Source organism: Fusarium sambucinum, chromosome III (genome assembly GCF_050947815.1).
Source record: "Fusarium sambucinum isolate potato_lamoka chromosome III, whole genome shotgun sequence".
NCBI lineage: Eukaryota > Fungi > Ascomycota > Sordariomycetes > Hypocreales > Nectriaceae > Fusarium > Fusarium sambucinum.
The window spans coordinates 3,722,134-3,743,003 of NC_139292.1; the positions used below are offsets into that span (position 1 = coordinate 3,722,134).

Genomic DNA, 20,870 nt, shown 5'->3' on the forward strand with positions numbered 1-20,870 from the left:
CAGGATGCGCGTGCAGGTTGTTTACTTGTCAGCGGGTAACTTTGGGCTTGAGAGCTCTTGATGGGTAGCTGAACGCATCTAACTGGTGTCTATCGGGCTAGATACTATATAGTTTTGATAAAGAGAAATTTACTTAGGGCTAACACTTGAGTTTCTGATTGCCAGTTGACGATATTCCATGGAGACGTCAAGCCATACACTTCTTTGGCACATGCTAAAGTCAAAAGTTAAACGAAATAAGTTCAGTATGCCGGAGTTCATGGCATTAACTACTCGATCATGGGTAGGCAGAATTTGCAGTAATGAGCCTCAGTGACTCAGTTAATCCCCATGTCAATTTAATCGGCCTACCGAGTTATTCTGGCCGGTGACTCTAAACTTGAAATGACAGCTGAAAAAGAGCCAATTAAAGTTGTCAATTCATGCATCCCTTGTTCGGTGAGCCTTTGCAAAGATTACTCAGCCACAGACACTGGTAGATAGTGGCTCAACGCCACGTCCCCCACGGAGGGCACTTTCACTTTCCGTCACTTTGAATGAAGTTCTGCCCCGCCATAAGAGACGACACTCTCGATTTAAAATCTAGTCGACATCATCACTTCTTTCTTTACATATCACCTTTAACCTCGGAAATCTACCATCAATATCGATCAGGGTGTCTTCCGAATCTCACTGCGAGTTCTATCATAGCTTTGATTTGTCTGTAACTCATAGTCTTTTTTCCGTATCAAGCTACCACATCTCAACAATTCGACACTCCTTGTGCGGGCGAGCGACATAAGCAGGCTCTATCTTCCTTTTTCACCCTACACACGACCAAATTCTACATTGTGGGAGCTCAAAGCTTCTAGCCATGGCTCCACCAGAGGGAGACAACAACACTGGAGTTTCAGCCTCCGATTCCCAACCCCAGGGTGACGGCCAGCGCAACAGAGGACGAGGCCGAGGCAAAGGAAACCAAAATCGACGAGGCGGCCAACGGCGAGGTCGTGGTGGTAACAACGCCAACGTCCCAAACGTCCCTGCCAACCCAGCTGCACAAGACGTTGCCGCTGCAGCTTCACGCGCCCATGCCCTAGCTGCTAGCAAAGCTGCCGAAGCTGCCGGGGACGATGATGATGGCGATGTGTGTTTCATTTGCGCCAATCCGGTTGCTCACCACTCTATTGCACCTTGCAACCACACGACATGCCATATTTGCGGTCTGCGCATGAGGGCTCTTTATAAGACAAAGGACTGTGCTCACTGCCGTGTATGTCCCCTTTCACATGCTCTCCACCAGAATGTATTACTGACAACTTGATAGACCCCAGCTCCCTATGTCATATTCACCGACGACCCCGAGAAGCGTTTCGAGGAGTACTCAGAAAAAGACATCACTACTACCGACAGCAACATCGGTATCAAGTACACGAATGAGGATATTGTCGGCGACACCGTGCTTCTCCTACGATACAACTGCCCCGAACCTTCATGCGATTTTGCTGGTCTTGGCTGGCCCGACTTGCACCGCCATGTCAAATCTGCTCACAAAAAGCGCATGTGCGATCTGTGCACTCGTAACAAGAGGGTTTTCACACATGAGCATGAGTTATTTGCAGATAAGGAGCTAGAAAAACACATGCGTCATGGAGACGACAAACCTGGCGCGGCGGATCAAACGGGCTTCAAAGGACATCCACTTTGTGGATTCTGTGGAGAGCGTTTCTACGATGATGATAAGCTGTACGAGCACTGTAGAATGAAGCACGAACGTTGCTTTATTTGTGACAGGCGAGATTCGAGACACCCCCACTACTACCTCGACTACAACGCTTTGGAAGAGCATTTCAAGAAGGACCACTACCTCTGCGGCGATAGAGAATGTATGGAAAAGAAGTTTGTTGTCTTCGAGTCCGAGCTGGACTTGCAGGCTCATCAGTTGAGTGAGCACGGCGGCAAAGCGACAAGCAGAGACGCAAGAGTCGTCAACATTTCAGGATTCGACATCCGAACACCATACCAACAGGAGAGAGGAAGCGGTGGTGCCGGTGGAAGAGAGGAAGGAAGACGTGGCGGCAGAGATGGGCGAAGAGGAGGAAACAGAGGCCGGGACCCTAATGCGGAACCGGTTCCTGTCAGCTCCGCTCAGCCTCTACGTCGTGACGAGATTGCTTTCCAGCGACAAATGGCCATCCATTCTGCACAGTCGGTCTCGAACCGTACCTTTGGTGGAGCTTTGTCTGCCCCTACACCAGCGCAAGCCTCATCACAATCTCGCGGTGCCAGCTCATCAAACACGCCTCGCGCCAGTCAGACCAACCTTGCTAATCCCATAGAGTCTGCTACTGTCGACCAGGCTAATCTCAACCCCGAAGAGCGTGCTCGTCTTGTACGGCACGGTGCTGTGGTCGAGCGAGCGTCAAACCTCCTCGGCAACGACACTCAACGAATGGCCACATTCCGAAGTCACATCTCTTCTTACAGACAGGGCAGCCTTACTGCTCCACAGTTAATCGATGCCTTCTTCACTCTCTTTGCCGACACCTCCTCAAACGCTCTTGGTACCATGGTGCGAGAAGTTGCGGATCTTTACGAAGACAAGGGCAAGGCCGAGGCTCTTCGCAAAGCCTGGCAAGATTGGCGAGCTATCAACGAGGACTACCCCAGCTTGCCTGGCCTGAGTGGCATGCATGGCGCAACCTCGAGTTCAAGTGGTTGGGCTGGCGCAGCATCGGCTAACCCAGCTGTCCCCAATGCCAAGGTCACCCAAAAGTACTCGAACCGTGTTCTCAAGCTCAAGAACAGCACAAGACTTGGCGGCCCAGCTCCTGTATCCTCAAGTGGTGCATCATCATGGACTGGTCGCCCTGCCGTCAATGCTCCACCGCCATCCTCCAACGCATTCCCATCTCTCCCTTCTTCCAGCACCTCCTCCTCTGCATCTCGCTCCAACTGGACAACTCCCACTCCCTCGTCATCGCAATCCACGACTCTCAATCGCCCTCGCCCAGCTCCCCGACCCACAGGTGAAGACGCTTTCCCGGCTCTTCCAGCGGCACCAAAGCCTACCACCACAATTTTTGGTTACGGCAACGGCCGCGCTGTACGACGTGACTACGGAAACCGCGAGACAAACTTCCAATGGGGTAGCGGACCGAGCACACCAGCTGACGAGGAGCCCGCTGATGATGAAGCGGGTGGTAAGAAGAAGGGTAACAAGAAGGGCAAGAAAGTTCTTGTTCAGTGGGGTTAAATATATCGTATATAAATTGGATGGCTAAATAGTGTCGAATCAGTATGTATGCTCCTCAATGGGCAGAACAACGTCGGGTTTTGGAACTGGATGGATAAAGTGACGAAGCGAGGCGATTTGGCGTTGAAGCATTCCCGGTGGAAGGTTGAGTGACATGTAGGACGGATTATAGCAAGACTGGAACTCTTGAGCGCCTCTGTTCGGATTCATCAGCGATGTTTTTAGTATGTACTAGATATAGTAACAATACGACTGTCCATATATCACATTTGCATTCATGGGTCACGTATGTATTCAAGTAAGGAAGTCAGAGACTTGATTGTCTGATAACATTTATTCCTGCTTTTCAGTTTTAAATTTACAAGAAAAACCTTGAGAAGACTCGGGCTCTATAGAGCGTGGAGTAAAAAATAAAATAAAAAATAAAATTTATTCCTGCTTGCGGGCCATTACGAGCATACGAGACGAAATTAGTATGTCAATTTATGCTATTTAGACTAGACTCCTTAGGCTGTTTATTTTTGTACCTATAGACTTAGGAGACCAGCTTTTCAAAGAACGAAACCAGTCCGTTAACGAATAGCGCCAGCAAGAACAAGAACAAGACCAAGCCGACCATTATCGGCCCTCTTTGTAGAGTCGAATGGCCCACCAGCATCTAGAGAGCCGCGGGTTCGTAGTATTCACGGAAGCGATCGGTCTTATCCCAGCGTATGCTCCAGACAACATTCCAGCATACCAACAACAACGGAGGAAATCGTACTGTCCAAAAGGCGAGATAACCATCAGGAAGAGGTCCCACGTTTCGTTTGAGTGCCTCGGGCATATCTTCGTAGTGGTTTCTCTTGTTGCGCAGAGCACGAAGCAGGTCTAGGAGACGGGGTCCATTGTACTTGCGCTGCTTGCCGAGGGAGTCCACAAAGTCGCGTGGTAGTGCTTTCAGAAAGTCACCCGTCACGGAAGAGGCGTGGCTCTCAAGCTCAGTCAGTGCCGCTGACGGTGGATCTCTCGGCTCCTTCTCAAAGTGATCCGAGACATCGCACAAGAATGCGAGCCTCTTTCTTGCTGACCAGAAGAAGGGGTGAGCCATGACTTCTTTCGCTGTTGGGCGACATTTAGGGTCCGCTTCAAGCATGGATGCGATGAGGTCCGACGCCTCATGGGAAAAATCACCAAGAGAGTCGAGAAGATCCAAGTTATACTGGCCCTTTCGAATGTTGACTTCTCTCATATAGCGATCTCCGCAGTCAAAAGGATGTGAACCATTGGTCAAAACATAGAAGAAAACCAGACCAAGGGAGAAAATATCGATGGCTCGGGTAGCACGTCGGGGCATGGCATTGTCGTCTGCCAAAACAGAACCGGAGCCGCTTTGTGTGCTTAGTTCCATCATAGCACCCTCTCGTGCGTCGTCATCGAGCAGAAGCTCGGGAGCGCGCCAACCAGAAGTTCCTGCTGCACGACCCGTAGTCGCACCAAAGGATGATTGTCCACCCTCCAGTTTCTTACACAGTCCAAAATCAGATACCAGCAACCTTGGTTTACCATCCTTGCCTTTGTTGACAAGAATGTTTTGCGGTTTGAGATCACGATGGACGATACGAAGCTCGTGTAGATGGCTGATTCCGTTGGTTATCTGATAGAGAACGTTGGGCAAATCATGTCGTCCAGCGTTTGCAAGGTCGCGGAAGTAGTGTGGCCTCTCGATAACATCAGCCAACGAGGCAGCACACCGCTCCAGCGCGATGTAAAGGAATCCATCGCGGATTTGCTGCGAGTAATATCGGATAACTAAAGCGGTCAGAGTTGGTTGCTTGCTAATGTGAAGAGAAACTTACCATTGGGATGATCGTCACTCTCTCTCAAAAGTCTGGTCTCTTGAGAAGCGATATCATAGAACTGAATCAACATGCGCTTGACAGCGACAGCTCTACCATCGAATTTGCCGGCAAACACCAATGTGCCGTTGCTTCCTGTACCCAGCTGTTCATCTGTGTTCACCTCAATATTTCCCATACGAATAGTAGAGCCCGTCACAGATTGCATATCATCATGTACCGTCATTACATCAGGCTCAAGACTAGGCCTTTCGCCCAGTTTCTTGGCATTGTTCACGGCATCCTCAACAGTGGCTGTGGCAGGGTCATCGCCACGAGACTGAGAGCCTTCTTGAGCACGGCCCTTTCGATGTTTGACACCACCACGTCTCCCTCTGTGTGCCTTTTTCTTCTTCTCGGGTTGTGCACCATTCTGGTTGGCATTGATTGGCGTGTTCTGGTTCTGATTCTGATTTTGAAGAGTGCTTTGCAGATCATTCGCTATCTTAACGGGTGCTTCCACATTGGCTTCAACCACCGGCTTTTTAGGTTTAGGGGTCGCTTCCCGATCGCTAAGCTCCACTTCCTTTACCGGAGTGTGTGGGAATGCATCAGGTTCCAATTTGGACGATTCGGGGGCTGGTACAGGGGGCTCTTTTGTGCTCTCTTCAAGCTGTTCACCGAGTGTTTCAGGCTTAACTTCTTCTAAAGCAGGCTCGGGCGTGCTGTCTCGATTGACTTCCGTATCAGTGCTTTGTGCATCATCGACGACATTCTCGGTGACGTTCTCAGTTTCTGTAATCGCCAGGATATCTTGAAGTTCCTTCCAGAAACCTCTACGTTTTCCTCGCTTGAGGTGTCGGCGGATGTTTTTCTGGTTGTAATACAACACTGAGACAAAGATGATGATCACAACGGGGTTGGTGATGAAGTCTTTGATGCTCTTGGCAGCACTGTCGGGTATCGATTTGATCTTATCAAAAAAGGTGGGTTCGTCCGCAAACCCAACTTCAGTATGAGGTTGGGAATCAACCTCCAACTCGTTGGGGTCATCATATACATCATGTACGTCGGGCACCTCGATTGAACCAGCAGGCAGACTGGGAGCATGAAAGCTACCTCTCTTATCAGTGTTGCCAAGGTAATGCGTGCCTACCAAGACTTTCGACAGCTTTGTTTGGTTGAGCGTATCCCAAGGAGGAGCAATATCCCACCAGTCAGAGCGGGACATTTGGGCCACAGGCGCATGTGCAATGAGAGGGTACAGTTGACCAGACATGACATACCAGTCTCCAGCTCGAGTTTGGTTCAGGAAAATGCTGTTACTGCGCATCCGGTCTTGTGTCTCATCCTCTGCTGGCATTGGTGGCTGGGGAAGTACAACAAGATCGGGGTTGCTCTCGGATGTAGCGTCACCTGGTCGGCATACATCAAAGACTCGGGCGACAGGTGCTGCAAAGTGCTCGCTAAAAACAGGCACCTTCTCAGATCGTGTATAGTCAAACGCATACACCTTGCCATCATGTTGACTTGTGATGTACTTCTTATCTAGGGAAGAATGATGTTGCTGGAAAAGGTCGCTGTCGTAGTTGTTGGGGCTCCACTCGGAATATTTGAGGGTAGCAATTGGAAGACCATCATCGCGTCGCTGAATTCCAACAGTGTATTCGGTTCTTCCCAACGTAATAGTGCCGGTCGAGCTGCACTCCAAGTTGCCTGCGTCATATAGGGTGTCAGGGCGTGAGCAGCTCTCGGCTTCGTTTACATGAGACCCTCCAGAGCCGAACCATTTAAGAACTCTTCCACTTGCAGCATCTAGGGTGATCATTGTCGTCTTTTTATCGCCAGTATAAACAACAGGAGAACTATCGTCGGCGTATGGCGCCAGCTCTTCGACGAGCTTCTTCATGGTGAAACCTGTCTTGATGAAACCTTGATTCGAGTCTGGTGCCCACATATAAATTCCGCCGTCTCGATTGGGTTCAACAGCCCAAACGTAATGGTCGACTGCACGGTAATTTTCATCAAGGGTGGATTCTTCGGAGCGGTAATGTTTAGTCTCTATCATAGGTTGGTCGACTTCGAGATGCCAGAGCTTCTTTCCAGTTCGTCTGTCGTTGGCGTATAGGTCTCCGTCGACGGTCGCCAGAAGTACAAAGTCTTCTACTTCCCAATCCTTCAGATTCCGCGCAATCTGCGGCGAGGCCAGTCCAGATGCAAAAGCGCTGCTGGACCGAAGATATGAAGGGTTTGGTGCTCCTACGGACCTCGAGTCCGGAGCCAAAGTTGCGAGGGCGCTCGCATCGTCAGGAATTCGTTGATCTCTCTTTCGGTTCTTTCGGGTGTATTCTTCCTTTTGCCGAGGCTGTGTGGAAGGTCGTTTTACTTGATGTTGATCGACAGTTTCACGCGCCTTGGCCGCGTCAATGGACGTGACGGCCCATTGAACGGCATCGGCAACTGACTGCTGCTGCTGACTGCCACCGGGGCGTTGCAGTTCGCTGACTGGTCTGTGCTGCTGCTGAGCATCGACAAGTTGCAACCAGGGCAGGAGTATAACAGCAACCAAGGCGAAGAGCTTTTGCTGGGGACGTCCCTCGCCAGGAGGTCGTCGCAGCATTTTGGGCCAAGGTTAACGCTGCGGGCGGTCACATAGGACCGCGGCAGCGGAATGTACTTGTCGATTCGAATGTGTTGAAGTCAGCCTGTGTCTTGATGGCTCGTTGTTTTATAATCTATTGAGATTGAGGGGATGGTGGTTGCAATGCAAAATGAAGTCACAAATCGACTGCTGGAGCCGTTGGAAATGCGGAGTCGGACTCGAAAACGGCGGGTAGCGTTGAGGGACGTTGAGTATTGATCGAATATTCGGTTTTGGGTTATATCCAAGAGACGATATTACTATATAGTGAAATATCCAAGATGAAAGAAATAAATGAATGAGAGGTTGGAATGGAATACGGGGGAAAGGTTGGGCAGGGAGTCCCAGCACAAAACGCTTGTTCTTTTTGCCCTGCCCTGGCCTGGGCTTGGCTGGACTGTCCTTCCGTCTGACACCACTCAAGGGGACGAGGGGGGCAGGCACGTTTCTGAGAGTGGGCAATAGAATCGACCGGCGTGGCACGGACAAGAAGGTCAGGGACTGACGAGGAAGGAGGGAGGGGAGCTTCACTGTGGCTTCCGACGGACGAAAAAGATTGACCACTAACAGAACAAGGGATGAAATCATTTCATCAGTTTATTGTATTGAAGCCATACTATTTGCCGAGTTATTTTCTACCTCTTCCACTCAAAAATCAATTATTCTGCTCCCCTCCAAGTCAAGGTATGAAGGCCGTATTCTATACAATACGCACTGTAGGCGATCCAGACCTTGGTTTTTACACTGATGCAGGTCTTGGTTTTTCTCTAGGACTGGGCGTATAGGAAGACATCGGAAAGACACGCCGATATCTAGGGATTACTCGAGTATCCAAGACAAGACCGAATTCTAGTTAGTAGACAATTAAAGGTATTCTCCTTGCATTATTATATCTGGCAGTACTGATGAGAAAGGGGAGCGAAACATGTTTGTAGCAATCGGCATTCAGGAACTAACTGTATTACATGTACAAGCCTTTTTTGAACTGGTTCGCGGGGAATCGGATTGCTACACTTTATCGCCCAATCATAATTAAGAGTCTTGCATTAGTAACAGTTTCAAAAGGTTGATATTGGTGATGATAATCGGTAACCTTGCTGATTGACTTGATCTTGTTACACGGTTTAAGGCAATACAGAAGCTTGAGACCCAACCTTATGATATCAATGGCAAATCAACCATAGAGACTATACAGTCATTTCATCAAACAAACAAAACGTATTTACCAAAGCATCTCATGTATTAACTAATCAAACCCAAGTCCTTTGTTGGACTGTGTCTATTCTATTCACTCTTCTTTTTTGTGGGCTTGGATTCGCTTATTGCTACCCCCGGATCGGATGGTCTGTGCCTGCGGGGACCTATTTACTTAGGCTCTTAGGTTCCGTCCCACTCTCCCTTGAATGGTCAAGTAGATGGTGCAATTTGCAATGGACATTTCAAACTCTAGGGTAAATTCTCTTCAATATCACCACCAATTGCTATCATGAACTACAATGGGTTCTTCTGTTTTGGTACTCTTGATTAGGATAAGTATTGAACAAATGAAACTCACTTGAAAACTCAATTATATGAGCGAATTTACCAAGACCTCGAATGCATGTATCGACATTCACAGTGACATGTGGATCTTAGATCTGCAGACTACGAACAAGTCATCAATGCTTCTATCAAATCTACTCAACAAACAGTTGACCGCCATCTTGCCGACATGACGGAACTGCGAGATCCCACTTAGCAACTATACAGCTTCTCATATACATAAAATCCAAACCTATCATGTATTCAAATTCTCATTAAAATCTGTGTGTCTCCAACTAGGGCATACCTCCCTTGAACTCACCTACAACCCATGCACTATCCGTGTCAACCCTGCTTATCTCAAGCAGCCACCATCGTACGTCCGAACCCTTGTAGGAAAGGATGCGCAAGCTGTGAAATCAGAGGTGACGCCAGCTCGGAACCCCTACATTAAGTCATGACCTCAGCTCGAGGGCACATGAATGCAATGGAATGTGCGTGCTCTTAGCTCTGCCGAGCATCCTCGATCCTCATCTTGGCATTGCTAAATGCCACATCCAGTTGGTCTATCCTTCTTAGCATTTCAGCTTCACACGTAGGTGTATATATTATGAGCTGCTTTATGAAGAGACTTAATACTGGTCGAAGCAGGTCGAAGCATTCTTGAAAGCGGTTGCCAAAGCCGTCCCTTACTATGCTCTGGGGTTCCATGAACAGCATAGTAACGAGCTTGGTTTGGTTGATGCCGAACTTTCCGGAATGTTAGCTTGTAATCTCTCAAGGTACCTTTTTAACTCGTGTCTCACACGAATACCGCAAGGGTCGTGACGTACCGTGCCAAAGGCTGAACAAATTGCCCCCTGATCTTCCCAGCCGAAAAGTATCGTGGGAGGACGGCTGATCTTGCTGGATATCTCTTGAATCCTATCAACCATGTCTTGACAGCGCAAGAATGTGTTCTATGTGTAAATGTTAGTCCAGACCAAGTAATACTGCAGTAAAATGGAGGACGCACTCCAATAATCTGGACCTTCACACCGTCGCCGCCGATGTTGGACGCTTGCAGTATCAAGTCGGACGCTAGACTCTGTATCCCTTGCATGGCATTTTTGAGGTCCTCTGGGATTACCCCAGTAGAGATGCGGGAGGGAGTTTCTGGGACGGGAATCTGGTCGACAGGGTCGATAGGGTCAACAATTGTTTCAAAGACAGGTTCAACAGCCAGTTCAGCAACTGGCTCAACAATTGGTTCGATAACTGGCTCGACAATAGAGTCAATAATAGGGTCGTCGATAGGGTCGGTAACTAGTTCAACAGCTGGCTCGATACCTGGCTGGATAACTGGATCGACAATTGGCTTAACAGCTGGTTCAATAATTGATTCGACAATTGGTTCGACAACTGGTTGGATAATTGGTTCGACGGCTGGTTCGACGGCTGGTTCGACGACTTGTTCAATAACAGTTTCGACAGCTGGCTCAATAGCTAGTTCAATAACCGGATCGACAATTGGCTCAATAATTGATTCGATGATAGGGTCGACTGCTGCATCGAAAACTGGCTCAACATCTTGTTCAACAGCTGGTTCGACGATTGACTCGACGACTGGCTCAGCAACCGGCTCGACAGCTGGTTCAATAATTGATTCGACAATCGGCTCGACAATCGGGTCGATAATTGGAGGTACTTCCTCAGAAACTGGTATTGGGAGTGCTGTTGAAGCGGCGATCTTGGTTATAGCAGAGATGCTAGAGAGGATAAATAGTGTGACTCGCATGATGGACCGTGATTCCCTTTACTCATCAGATCAGGGAGTCTAAGTAATATTCTACCACTAGAGCAGACGCCACCGTAAAACAATTTGAGAAGAATGTAAGCCTCTTCCGAATGGAGAGTTGAAGTAGAATGTGAATGAAGCCAAGGTCATCAAGAGATCACAGGAGTTGCTAGCTAAGCCAGCCGTGCAGAATGCTTTCTTTTATCATTTCTATTCCCCCCTTTCCAGAGTGGTCTTCCTTGTTGGTCAACAGACATCAAGATGTAAGTGGGATCGCATTTCTTGGTCTGAGTACATTTAATATGAAGTGGCGGATTTAAATGGCCAGCAGCTTGGCCATCCGGTTCGACCGGCTCTATTATGCAATCTTTCTTGACCCTTCTTCTTGGCAGTCATCCGCTTAGGTAGGACGGGTATACCTGCATTAAAATAGAAGAATTGCTTGTGGCAGGTCTTGGATTAGCGTAGAGGAAAGGACCAGATATGGGAAAGGCGTTGTCTCGGATGATGGACTATGCACTAGATACAAAATAAACAACCGACAAGCTGTGTAGTGTAATATTGTGTCAGTTTCCAGCATGGCTAGGAAAGTACGGGCGATGTGATTCATATAATACTAGTAGACGGCTGTAAGATATCGAATACACCAGTTGGCTAGTTTTTACGACGAGGCATAACACTTGGACAATTAAGACTGATGGCCATAATGTATAGGAACTATATTGAAAAGTCCACAGTTCACAATACTGCGGATACGGCTGAGAAGAAGCAACGATGATTCACCTATAAAATCATTGACGCGCACATATAACGTTTCAAATCGCACCCTAGAATGCAACTTACAAACAATCCGTCTGCTGTCAAAGACGCCCCGACTTGAGCCAATTCCAGGTAGCGTTAATTACACATGGAGCGGATAGATTTCTGAGACAGTCACAAGTATCCTTAATGGAATATGCAGAGATGGACGACAATAGATTACTCCGGAAAATGCTTTTAGAGAGTCCAAGAATTGGACCTGTCCTTCTTTTGAACATGACAAAGAATTTCATTACGTGACCCCTCGCCCTGACCAGTTTTCTACCGCGATACAAGCAAATCACTCCTATGCAAATGCAGAGAAGCCCTCTAAGGGAGAACTTCCTCACTCTCCTCAATAACCTCCTCAACAATTTCCTCAATCACCCGGTCCTCCTCTGATGATGTATCCAGGGACTTTGTGTAGGCCTCTAGCAGAGGAACGTGAGGATCCTTTGGTAGGCCAAGCGCCTCGCGCTCTTCCAGCACGTCGGCTTCCATAGACTCACGCCAGATGTGCCACTCCTCGAGCATGCGGCGACGAGCCTCAACAACAGCCAAATCAGCAGACGCACCACGGTCGGCATCTTCTTGCTCAAAGACACGGCTGTAGTCTCGGAGGTTCTTGCGGACCGCCTTCTGCTCCTCCTTGGTAAGGAGAGTCGCAGGCCGAGGGCGCCACGAGAACTGCTTGAACTTCTCAAGGGGCTCTTCTCGCAGAGCCTCACCCTTGAAGTCGTAAATGTGGTAGCCATTTTCCATCTATGATGTATTAGCACGAAACTCGGAATAGTGTGTCAGATTAAACTTACAGAGTGCTTCCAGGCAGATGCCCAAGAGGCGACGAATCGACCTGAAGGGTCCCACTCGACATCTGTGACGCCGTAATGGTCGGCGGTGTTCATAGCCTGGAGGTTGGCGGTAAGGTCCTTATCGGACTCGGGCTTCTCACCCTCAAAGTCAAGGTCGAAGAAGTCGAGGTCGGAGCTCTGTGTGTTGGCAATGGTGGCAATAACAACAAAGCGACCACGAGGCGACCAGTAAATAGCGTTGCTGTTCTTCTTGTCGAGTGTTCGGAGGTGCTTGAAGTTGCCCACTTGCTGGCCCTTCTTAGCCTTTTCAGGGCAAAAGAAGGAGACTGCCGTCTTGGGAGCGACGGCAGTAACACCGGCAGGCTCGGTTGTGGAGATGATGGCGAATCGGTCACCCTTGGGTTCCCAAGCAAAGTTGATGACAGTGTCCTTGATGGTGTCAACGACCTCAACAGGAACACCCTTCTCCTTGACACGGAAGATCTCAAGAGTTGTGGCTTGAGACTTCTTGGACTTGGAGTGTCGATCGACCTTGACGCAAATGTAGGCAGCCTCGGATTGCCAGTGAAGCTTAGCATCGCTGACACTGAAGAGGTTGAGAGATCGAACAACCTCTTTTGAGGGAATGCTCATCAATCCAACCTTGGCGGGGTTGCTGCCAATTTCGGGAGTCCAGTAGCAGAAAAGCTGCTCGTATTCCTTGATACTGTCGCGCTTAGGGGTGGCGGGAGCCCAGTCAAAGTCTACAACACCGTCGATCTTGATGGAGGTCTTGTCGAGGAGGTTCATGCGGGGGAGCTCGTAGACGGAGATAGACTGGCCGGGGTTGAGACGGGCAACGTACTTGTCGTCGGAAGACCACTTGAAGGCAGGCCACTGCATCTTGGGCGGGGGCTTGCCGTCCTCAACCTTGGGAGGCTCAAGGTTGGCGAAAGATCTAAGAGGGGTAGCGGTAGCGATATCCCAGATAACGTAGTTCTTGCCGTGATCGTCGATAGAGAGCGCGGGGTGGCCCTCATCGGGGATAGAGATGGGGCGGTTGGACCAAGTGACGATGTACTTCTCACCGGGGGAGAAAGCGACCATGTTCACGAAAGGGTGAGCAAATCGAGCCTGTCGCGACCATGAAGGGCCGCCCCAAAGCTGGACACCCTGGGCGTGGACGGAGGTGAGGTATGTGCCTAGCACACTCCATTGGACAAAGGTCTCCGTCCAATGTTGGCGCTCAACAATGTTCTCGGGCTGGTCCTTCTCATTGTTCCAGTAGATTCCGACGCTCTCACCACGGTACATGACGAACTGATCGCGGCCACGACCTGAGGGATCCTTGAGGAACGATCGCAGATGCTCCTTCTCGGTGAAGTCTTCGATTTCGGGCGGTTGGTAGTTCTCGTCAATGCGACCTTCTCGTCCGTAGCGTTCGATATCGGTGAACTTGTTGACGCGGAGAGTGTGCTTCTTGTCGAGAGGAGTGAGGTCGAGCTGGCGAGTAGCAGCGGCAGCCTCGGCGGGTGAGGAGTACTCGACAAAGGCGAATCTTTACGGGATCAGTTCCAAGCTCTTTTGCATATTCATTCCACGTATAACACCTACCGAAGAGACTTTCCATCGTCGCCCATGGGCATGTGTACGGAGTCCTCGCGTGTCTTGCCGACTGTGTTGAGCTTCTTCAACAAGAACTTGACCAGCTTGGGCTTCTGGTCCTCAGTGACCTGGGGAAGGCCGTCGATGACGACAAAGTTGTCATAGCCTTGGTCTAGGGAAACCTCGAATCTCTCTCGCAGGTCGGAGATATCAATATCATCATCGTTGAACTCGTCATCGTCAAGGTCGGCCTCGCGAAGGTGGTCGAAAGAGGGTGCCATGATGGGCGATATGTGGTTGTTGGAGGGGTGCAAGAAAAAATGCCCCGCTCTCGAATCTGGATGTTTTTTTTTTCGAGGGTTTTAAAGGGTTCGGCTACCGAGCACAAGGTCTGCGAAAAAGGCCTTTATGCGCTCAGGAGATATGACCTCTGGAAGACACGCGGTATTCTGTCTAAAACCGCGGAGAAGATCGCTAGGGAACGTGCGGAGTCTTGATGTTGCGGTGGCCAACCTAGTTCCAACACAAATTTGGTGTTCTTGCTTAACTTCTGCGAAAGTGTGCGTGCTGCGGAGAAATGATTGTCCTCCTTCCGAAATCGAGACATCCGTCGCGGGGCAAGTCACGTGTGGCTGTTCTTGCCTGGAGTGGAGGGGCTACGCTATCAAGCTGCGAGATAGCTCCAGAAAAAAAGGCTGCAACGTCTACCCCAAGGCTGAAGCATATTGACGTTGACAACGACGATAACCTCTTACGTTTCTATAGGTTTCGCCGTCTTCAGAGTCACATTGTTAGCCCATCATGGTATGTTTTCTTATTTGGGAGTTTTTCTCTCAAAATGTCCAACATTAAAGGGAACAATAACTAACATATGCCCCTGCCCCTCCTTAGTCTTTCCAACCAACCCAAATTTTTGAGGAGGGCACCACCGAGGAGAAGGGTGAGAATGCTCGTCTTTCCGCCTTTGTTGGTGCTATCGCCGTCGGTGATCTCGTGAAGAGCACTCTTGGTCCCAAGGGCATGGACAAGATTCTACAGTCAGCGTATGTTGCGCCCAACTTGCGGTCGACGACCCCCCTTTTAACACGATGCTAGCTCCACCGCCGAAATCATGGTTACCAACGACGGTGCCACCATCCTGAAGTCGATCGCCCTCGATAACGCCGCCGCAAAGGTTCTCGTCAATATTTCAAAGGTTCAAGATGATGAAGTCGGTGACGGCACCACATCCGTTGCTGTCCTCGCTGCCGAATTGTTAAGAGAGGCGGAGAAGCTGGTCGACAAGAAGATCCACCCCCAAACTATTATTGAGGGTTACAGAATAGCGAGCAAGGCTGCATTGAAGGCTTTAGAGGGCTCGGCCGTCGACCACAGCAAGAACCCCGAGGCGTTCCGTCAAGACTTGCTCGCTATTGCGCGAACAACTCTTAGCTCAAAGGTCCTCGCCCAGGATCGCACACAGTTTGCCGAATTGGCTGTCGATGCTGTCCTCCGCCTTAAGTCTTCAGACCTAAACCACATTCAAATCATCAAGAAGGCTGGAGGTAAACTGAGCGACTCTTATCTTGACGAAGGTTTTATTCTGGACAAGAAGATCGGTGTCAACCAGCCCAAGCGACTGGAGAAGGCCAAGATCCTCGTGGCCAACACTTCTATGGATACTGACAAGGTCAAGATCTTCGGTGCCCGTGTCAAGGTCGGCTCTACAAGCAAACTTGCCGAACTCGAGAAGGCTGAGAAAGACAAGATGAAGGCCAAGGTGGAGAAGATCAAGGCCCATGGCATCAACTGCTTCATAAACAGGCAACTCATTTACAACTGGCCCGAGCAGCTGTTCACCGATGCTGGTATCATGTCAATTGAGCACGCCGACTTTGACGGAATCGAGCGTTTGGCCCTGGTGACAGGCGGTGAGATCGCCTCCACCTTTGACCACCCCGAGCAGGTCAAGCTCGGTCACTGCGATACTATTGAGGAGGTCATCATTGGTGAGGACACCCTTATTAAGTTCTCCGGAGTTGCCGGTGGAGAGGCGTGCACAATTGTTCTCCGAGGTGCCACAGAACAGCTCCTCGATGAGGCTGAGCGAAGTCTCCACGATGCTCTTGCCGTTCTGTCCCAGACTGTCAAGGAGCCCCGAACTACCCTCGGTGGTGGCTGTGCTGAGATGCTCATGGCTAAGGCTGTCGAGGGTGCTGCTACACGAGTTGAGGGTAAGCGACAACTGGCTGTTCAAAGCTTTGCCATCGCCCTTCGACAACTTCCCACTATTCTAGCCGACAACGCCGGTCTTGACTCTGGTGACCTTGTCGCCAGGCTGCGTAAGGCTCTTTACGACGGTCTCACAACTTATGGTCTCGATTTGATGACGCCTGGTGGCGGAATCACTGATATGCGGGATCTGGGTGTTATTGAGAGCTACAAGCTCAAGAAGGCTGTCGTTTCTTCGGCCAGCGAGGCCGCAGAGGTAAGCAATCACTTGACAACCTGACATGAAAACTGCTAACATCCATGGCTAGCTTCTTCTCCGAGTAGACGATATCATCCGAGCAGCTCCCCGTCGACGAGAGCGTATGTAAGGTCAGGCTCAGTTGGCCAGGAATGATGGGTCGATGTGCATAGGCCATGATGATCTGTAATGATACCATAGACGGCGACATGGAAATGCAAAAAAGGACCTTCATGAACGAACCTTGCTATATGAGAACGAAACCAATACTGCATCAAAATTCATGACAAAAGTAGATAATAAGTGTATCTTAGTAAATTAAACTGCCAAGCCAACAATTTCTTGAAAAGTCGACAAAAACAGAAGAGTTTTGACACGATGACTCGGAGGCTTTGTCCACAGCTAATTACCTTTTAAAGCTCAAGTACACCCGTAGCGACTTGATGATTTCACAATAGACTTGAACACATGAAAGCAGCCAAGATGTAAGAGCGGGACAATGAACAGTGTCTATGGTTGCACTACCTTCACTCCTCAGAATGGATACGTTGCGGACGAGCTTATTGTAGCCAAAGTCGCTGCAGAGGAGTAACCGCGAGGCAACGACCTACAAGGCAGGTGAATGCAAACGGGGTATCTCATCGAAGGTTGCCAGTGGCAGGCAGCGTCAAGAATAATCCTAAAGATGGTAAAGGGGCTGCCAGTTGTTGGCACTGGCAAGTCACTTAGATTTCAACTTACCTAGGTATTTAACTTATTCAACATTTCTCATCCCTCATAACCAATAACTACTTATCATCCTTCTGAAAAAGCTATTCATCTAGAATACTCAATAGGCAGCACTGTAGCGTGAATGTTTATTCGGACTCTTCAATAGCGGCAAACTCAGCCTACATTATTCACTTCTTCTGCATATTGTTCATCAGAACTATCATCACTCACCTCCAGGGCCTAACGCATTTACTTCTTTCAGCTTGCACAGCTCATCACAGTAAAACTTTTAGCAATCACATCCACAAACTATTCACTTACCTCAGAGAAGCAACTCGTGGATAACGATCACACTTTCAGTCCGAGCATTCCCTTCTCCGCCGAAAGCATTCACCTAAAGCATTCCGAATCATAACAGCAGCCCATCATGCCGACAAAACAACCGCGCAAGCGCAAGTCTGTCGCATCGCAAACCCCATCCCAGCGCCGGCGTCGTGGGGTTAGAACTATCCCCTCAACACCCATCTCACAATCCATGTCCTCATCTCAAGCCGCAAAGAAGCGTCGAGTTGATGGTCGCAGTGAGCGCATCGCCGAAACACCTCAGGCAAATAAGCGACGCGCTATGGGTAGCAAAGGCCAGCAAACCCCAGAGAGAAACACTCAGCTCGCTCAAGCCACCTCTCCGAGCACACCTTTTGAAGTTTCGTCAGCTGAAAGCTCAGATTCTGATTGTAAGATCGACAAGGTACTGCCATCGCCAAAGCGCAAACTTGTCGCTGCTAGCCCACGCGCTCGCCCAGCCAAGAGGGTTAAGATGAAGCGCTCTAACGCCCCGTCATCCGATGATGGGTCTGACTGCGTTATTGAAAAGGTTCTTCCATCACCCAAGCGTCGCCAAGCTCTACAGGGAAAGGGAACAGTCAAGCGACGTAGAGTCGGCGACTCCCTTGATACTCCTGTTTGTATCGCGAGTGATGTCGACAGCGATGTTGAAGACGTGGACTCCCTACCCCAACCAACACAGACACAAACTCCAGACGAGCCGCGAGCGCATTCACCCGATATCATGGACGCTTTGGATGCATGGCTTGCCGGTCCTCAGTCTGGCGGAGCTGCATCAGAAGCGGCTCAACAAGCCTCAACTCCGGTCATCGGAAGTAGCCCGCCAGCTATGCCATTCTCAACAGCTCCCGAGCAACCCATTCAAAGCTCCTCGTCTATGGAAACCCCAAGTCGAGTGGTTCAAACTCAAGAAGCTCAAACCGAGGCGTCTATAAGCCCAGCATCTGACTTGGAAAACAAAACCCCACCCTCGACCTATAAGCTCCAGCCGATCTATAGCGGCGAGAACCTTCAGGAAACACATACTCCTGGTACACCTTCACAGTTTCGCCCACATCATCGAGAGTCTCTTATCGGCCTAAAGAGCATTCTAAAAAGATCTTGCGAAAAGCCGGTATGCGATATTACCGAGATGTCTTCTTTCCCTGACATCTCTCCGCTTTCTAGAGACGATCATGCCATATCATCGCCAACCGAGAGAATTCAAGACAGCAAGCACCAAGCCAAGATAATTCGTTCGTCTGAGCGCAGAGTTTCCTAGGATGGACCTGCCATCAGACGAGCCACAGAGGATGAAACTATATTTACACACCCACCACCAGCAAGGAAGCTGACATTGGCGGATCTCCGATCGAAAAGTTGGACCCCATCTCAGCCCAAGGACACATACCGACATTTGACCCCATCACCAAAGCCCTCGTCATGGCTCCGACAAAGTAAGTGCGACAAATTGTCGCGACAATGGATGAGGCTAACAATAGATCTAGAAAAAGAATTAAGACCATTGTCGTCTATCGCCGACGATACTGCCGCAGAGGAGGCTGCATCTGACCAGGGGACTCCCTCAAAGCCACCTACCGATCGAGTCAACCGTACTACCCAGAAGATGCTCAAGATAGAGCCGCAAAGCTCCGACGAGGACTATTCAGACGAATGTCCAATTCCAACTAAGGAGCCGTTGAAATCAAGCATCATCAAGCAGGAGACGCCTTCGAAGCCGCCTACACAGCCAGCTATGCGCCAGACTCAGAAGTCGGTCAAAGTCGAAAAACAGTGTGTCACTGATGCCAAAGTCACCAAGACCAGGCGCCATAAGCTTGCGAAACAGTTACGACAGAGCGCGGAACGACAGTTCACAAACCCCAAGCCTCTATTTGGCAAGGCTCAGAAGCCAACCAGGATTGACGAGCAGAATGTTAGCGATGGTGAAGAATCTGAAGGCGAACGCCGGAAGAGACTTGAAGAAAAGCAGCTGGTACCGGTCTCAAATCCAAACTGGACCAAGCCCCTCTTCCCAGGCAAAGAGGTCATGCCTCAAGTCATTCGAGATAGTGTTTCGGAGCATGCTATTAAGCCCACCGTGGCCTCTTTTAAGGAGAAATCAGCAGCCGGCCAAGGATTCACCTTCAAGCACAATGACTCAAACCAAAAGTACAACTGGGATGTCGACTGGAATATTAACCAATCTCTCAGCAAACGTGAGTCGAGGGCCGTAGCCTCGGAACTGAAGCATAGAGGCATCAAGACCGAGAGGCAATACAGCAATTTTTGGTACAATCTTACGATGAAGTTTTCTTCATTCGCAGGTTCTCCTGTCCCACTCTTTACTGCAAAGAAGAAGGCACTGGAGACTGTTGTGGAGGAGGCGATGCGCAATGGCGAACAGCGGAAGGCCCTCAAGAAGGCTGCAAAGGCAGAGAAGTTACTTAAACGCGAGAAGAAAAAAAAGCATAAAAAGGCAAAGAATCGTGAACGAATTGTTGAAGAAGCTCCGACCGCCAACAACACCGATGAGAAGAAGCGTGAGAAAAAGACAAAGAAGCTTCCTCAAGGTGTGGACGCATTCTTGATTCCTGGCGATACTGACGAGGAAGGCAAGTCATCATCCGAGGATTACGATTCCGATTACGATGGAGACGATTTGATGGCCAAGGTGCGAGCGGATATTGACAGGCAGCGAAGGATATCCGGAGGTGGAACAAGTTGTGGGTATCGAAAGGGGGATCTTTAAAGACGCGATCGAGATGATATCCATGTGATGGAGAAGCGGATCAGTGGCTACCTACCTTTGGTGAAATGAGCATGTCATATTTTGGACGAAATGATCATAGTGGAATGTATAACAAAGAAACAGGGCGTAGACGCCTCGCCTCTTACAATTGATTGTCTGGATCCCTTCTTTATTAAAAAAAATGAGACACGTTGCTGGGGTTTGTTGAATGGTCAAGGATCGTAGGGCTCACGGAAAGAATGGGGCGTAAAATTGCTTGTTTTTCCTCCCGCGTCGAATTAACTTTAGTATGGATGAGTTTGTATTCCTACCGAGATGCAAAAGTTGAGGCCTCGCGGTTGTTAGGCCATGACTGGTTGTCCTTGTTTATTAGACGCGGGTTATGCGGCCGAGATTAAAGCAACAGGGGAGAGGAAGTGAAGCACAGAATTGACACTGTAGGGCTTCTG

At 49.5% G+C, this 20,870-nt stretch overlaps 6 protein-coding genes across 6 annotated transcripts; 3 read left to right on the forward strand and 3 right to left on the reverse strand.

Annotated features, from left to right (window-relative positions):
• Positions 1–853: 853 nt before the first annotated feature.
• On the forward strand, positions 854–3,235 carry FSST1_011408 (E3 ubiquitin-protein ligase HEL2; the record flags this gene model as incomplete). Its single annotated transcript, XM_083234537.1, has 2 exons — positions 854–1,252; positions 1,307–3,235. The coding sequence occupies 2 exons, from the start codon at positions 854–856 to the stop codon at positions 3,233–3,235; spliced, it is 2,328 nt and encodes a 775-aa protein (XP_083081104.1).
• Positions 3,236–3,893: 658 nt separating this feature from the next.
• FSST1_011409 (bifunctional endoribonuclease/protein kinase IRE1) lies at positions 3,894–7,672 on the reverse strand (the record flags this gene model as incomplete). The annotated part of the gene is made up of 2 exons (XM_083234538.1): positions 3,894–5,026; positions 5,074–7,672. 2 exons carry the CDS (start codon positions 7,670–7,672, stop codon positions 3,894–3,896), a joined length of 3,732 nt encoding a protein of 1,243 aa, XP_083081105.1.
• A 2,046-nt stretch (positions 7,673–9,718) lies between these two features.
• Positions 9,719–10,991, reverse strand: FSST1_011410 (uncharacterized protein; the record flags this gene model as incomplete). The annotated part of the gene is made up of 3 exons (XM_083234539.1): positions 9,719–9,964; positions 10,048–10,173; positions 10,230–10,991. 3 exons carry the CDS (start codon positions 10,989–10,991, stop codon positions 9,719–9,721), a joined length of 1,134 nt encoding a protein of 377 aa, XP_083081106.1.
• A 1,128-nt stretch (positions 10,992–12,119) lies between these two features.
• FSST1_011411 (translation initiation factor eIF3 core subunit b) lies at positions 12,120–14,466 on the reverse strand (the record flags this gene model as incomplete). Its single annotated transcript, XM_083234540.1, has 3 exons — positions 12,120–12,551; positions 12,602–14,138; positions 14,195–14,466. The coding sequence occupies 3 exons, from the start codon at positions 14,464–14,466 to the stop codon at positions 12,120–12,122; spliced, it is 2,241 nt and encodes a 746-aa protein (XP_083081107.1).
• A 520-nt stretch (positions 14,467–14,986) lies between these two features.
• Positions 14,987–16,764, forward strand: FSST1_011412 (chaperonin-containing T-complex subunit CCT2; the record flags this gene model as incomplete). Its single annotated transcript, XM_083234541.1, has 4 exons — positions 14,987–14,989; positions 15,077–15,228; positions 15,281–16,652; positions 16,705–16,764. The coding sequence occupies 4 exons, from the start codon at positions 14,987–14,989 to the stop codon at positions 16,762–16,764; spliced, it is 1,587 nt and encodes a 528-aa protein (XP_083081108.1).
• A 1,008-nt stretch (positions 16,765–17,772) lies between these two features.
• On the forward strand, positions 17,773–20,421 carry FSST1_011413 (uncharacterized protein; the record flags this gene model as incomplete). Its single annotated transcript, XM_083234545.1, has 3 exons — positions 17,773–18,925; positions 18,980–19,126; positions 19,178–20,421. 3 exons carry the CDS (start codon positions 17,773–17,775, stop codon positions 20,419–20,421), a joined length of 2,544 nt encoding a protein of 847 aa, XP_083081109.1.
• Between the last annotated feature and the right edge of the window lie 449 nt (positions 20,422–20,870).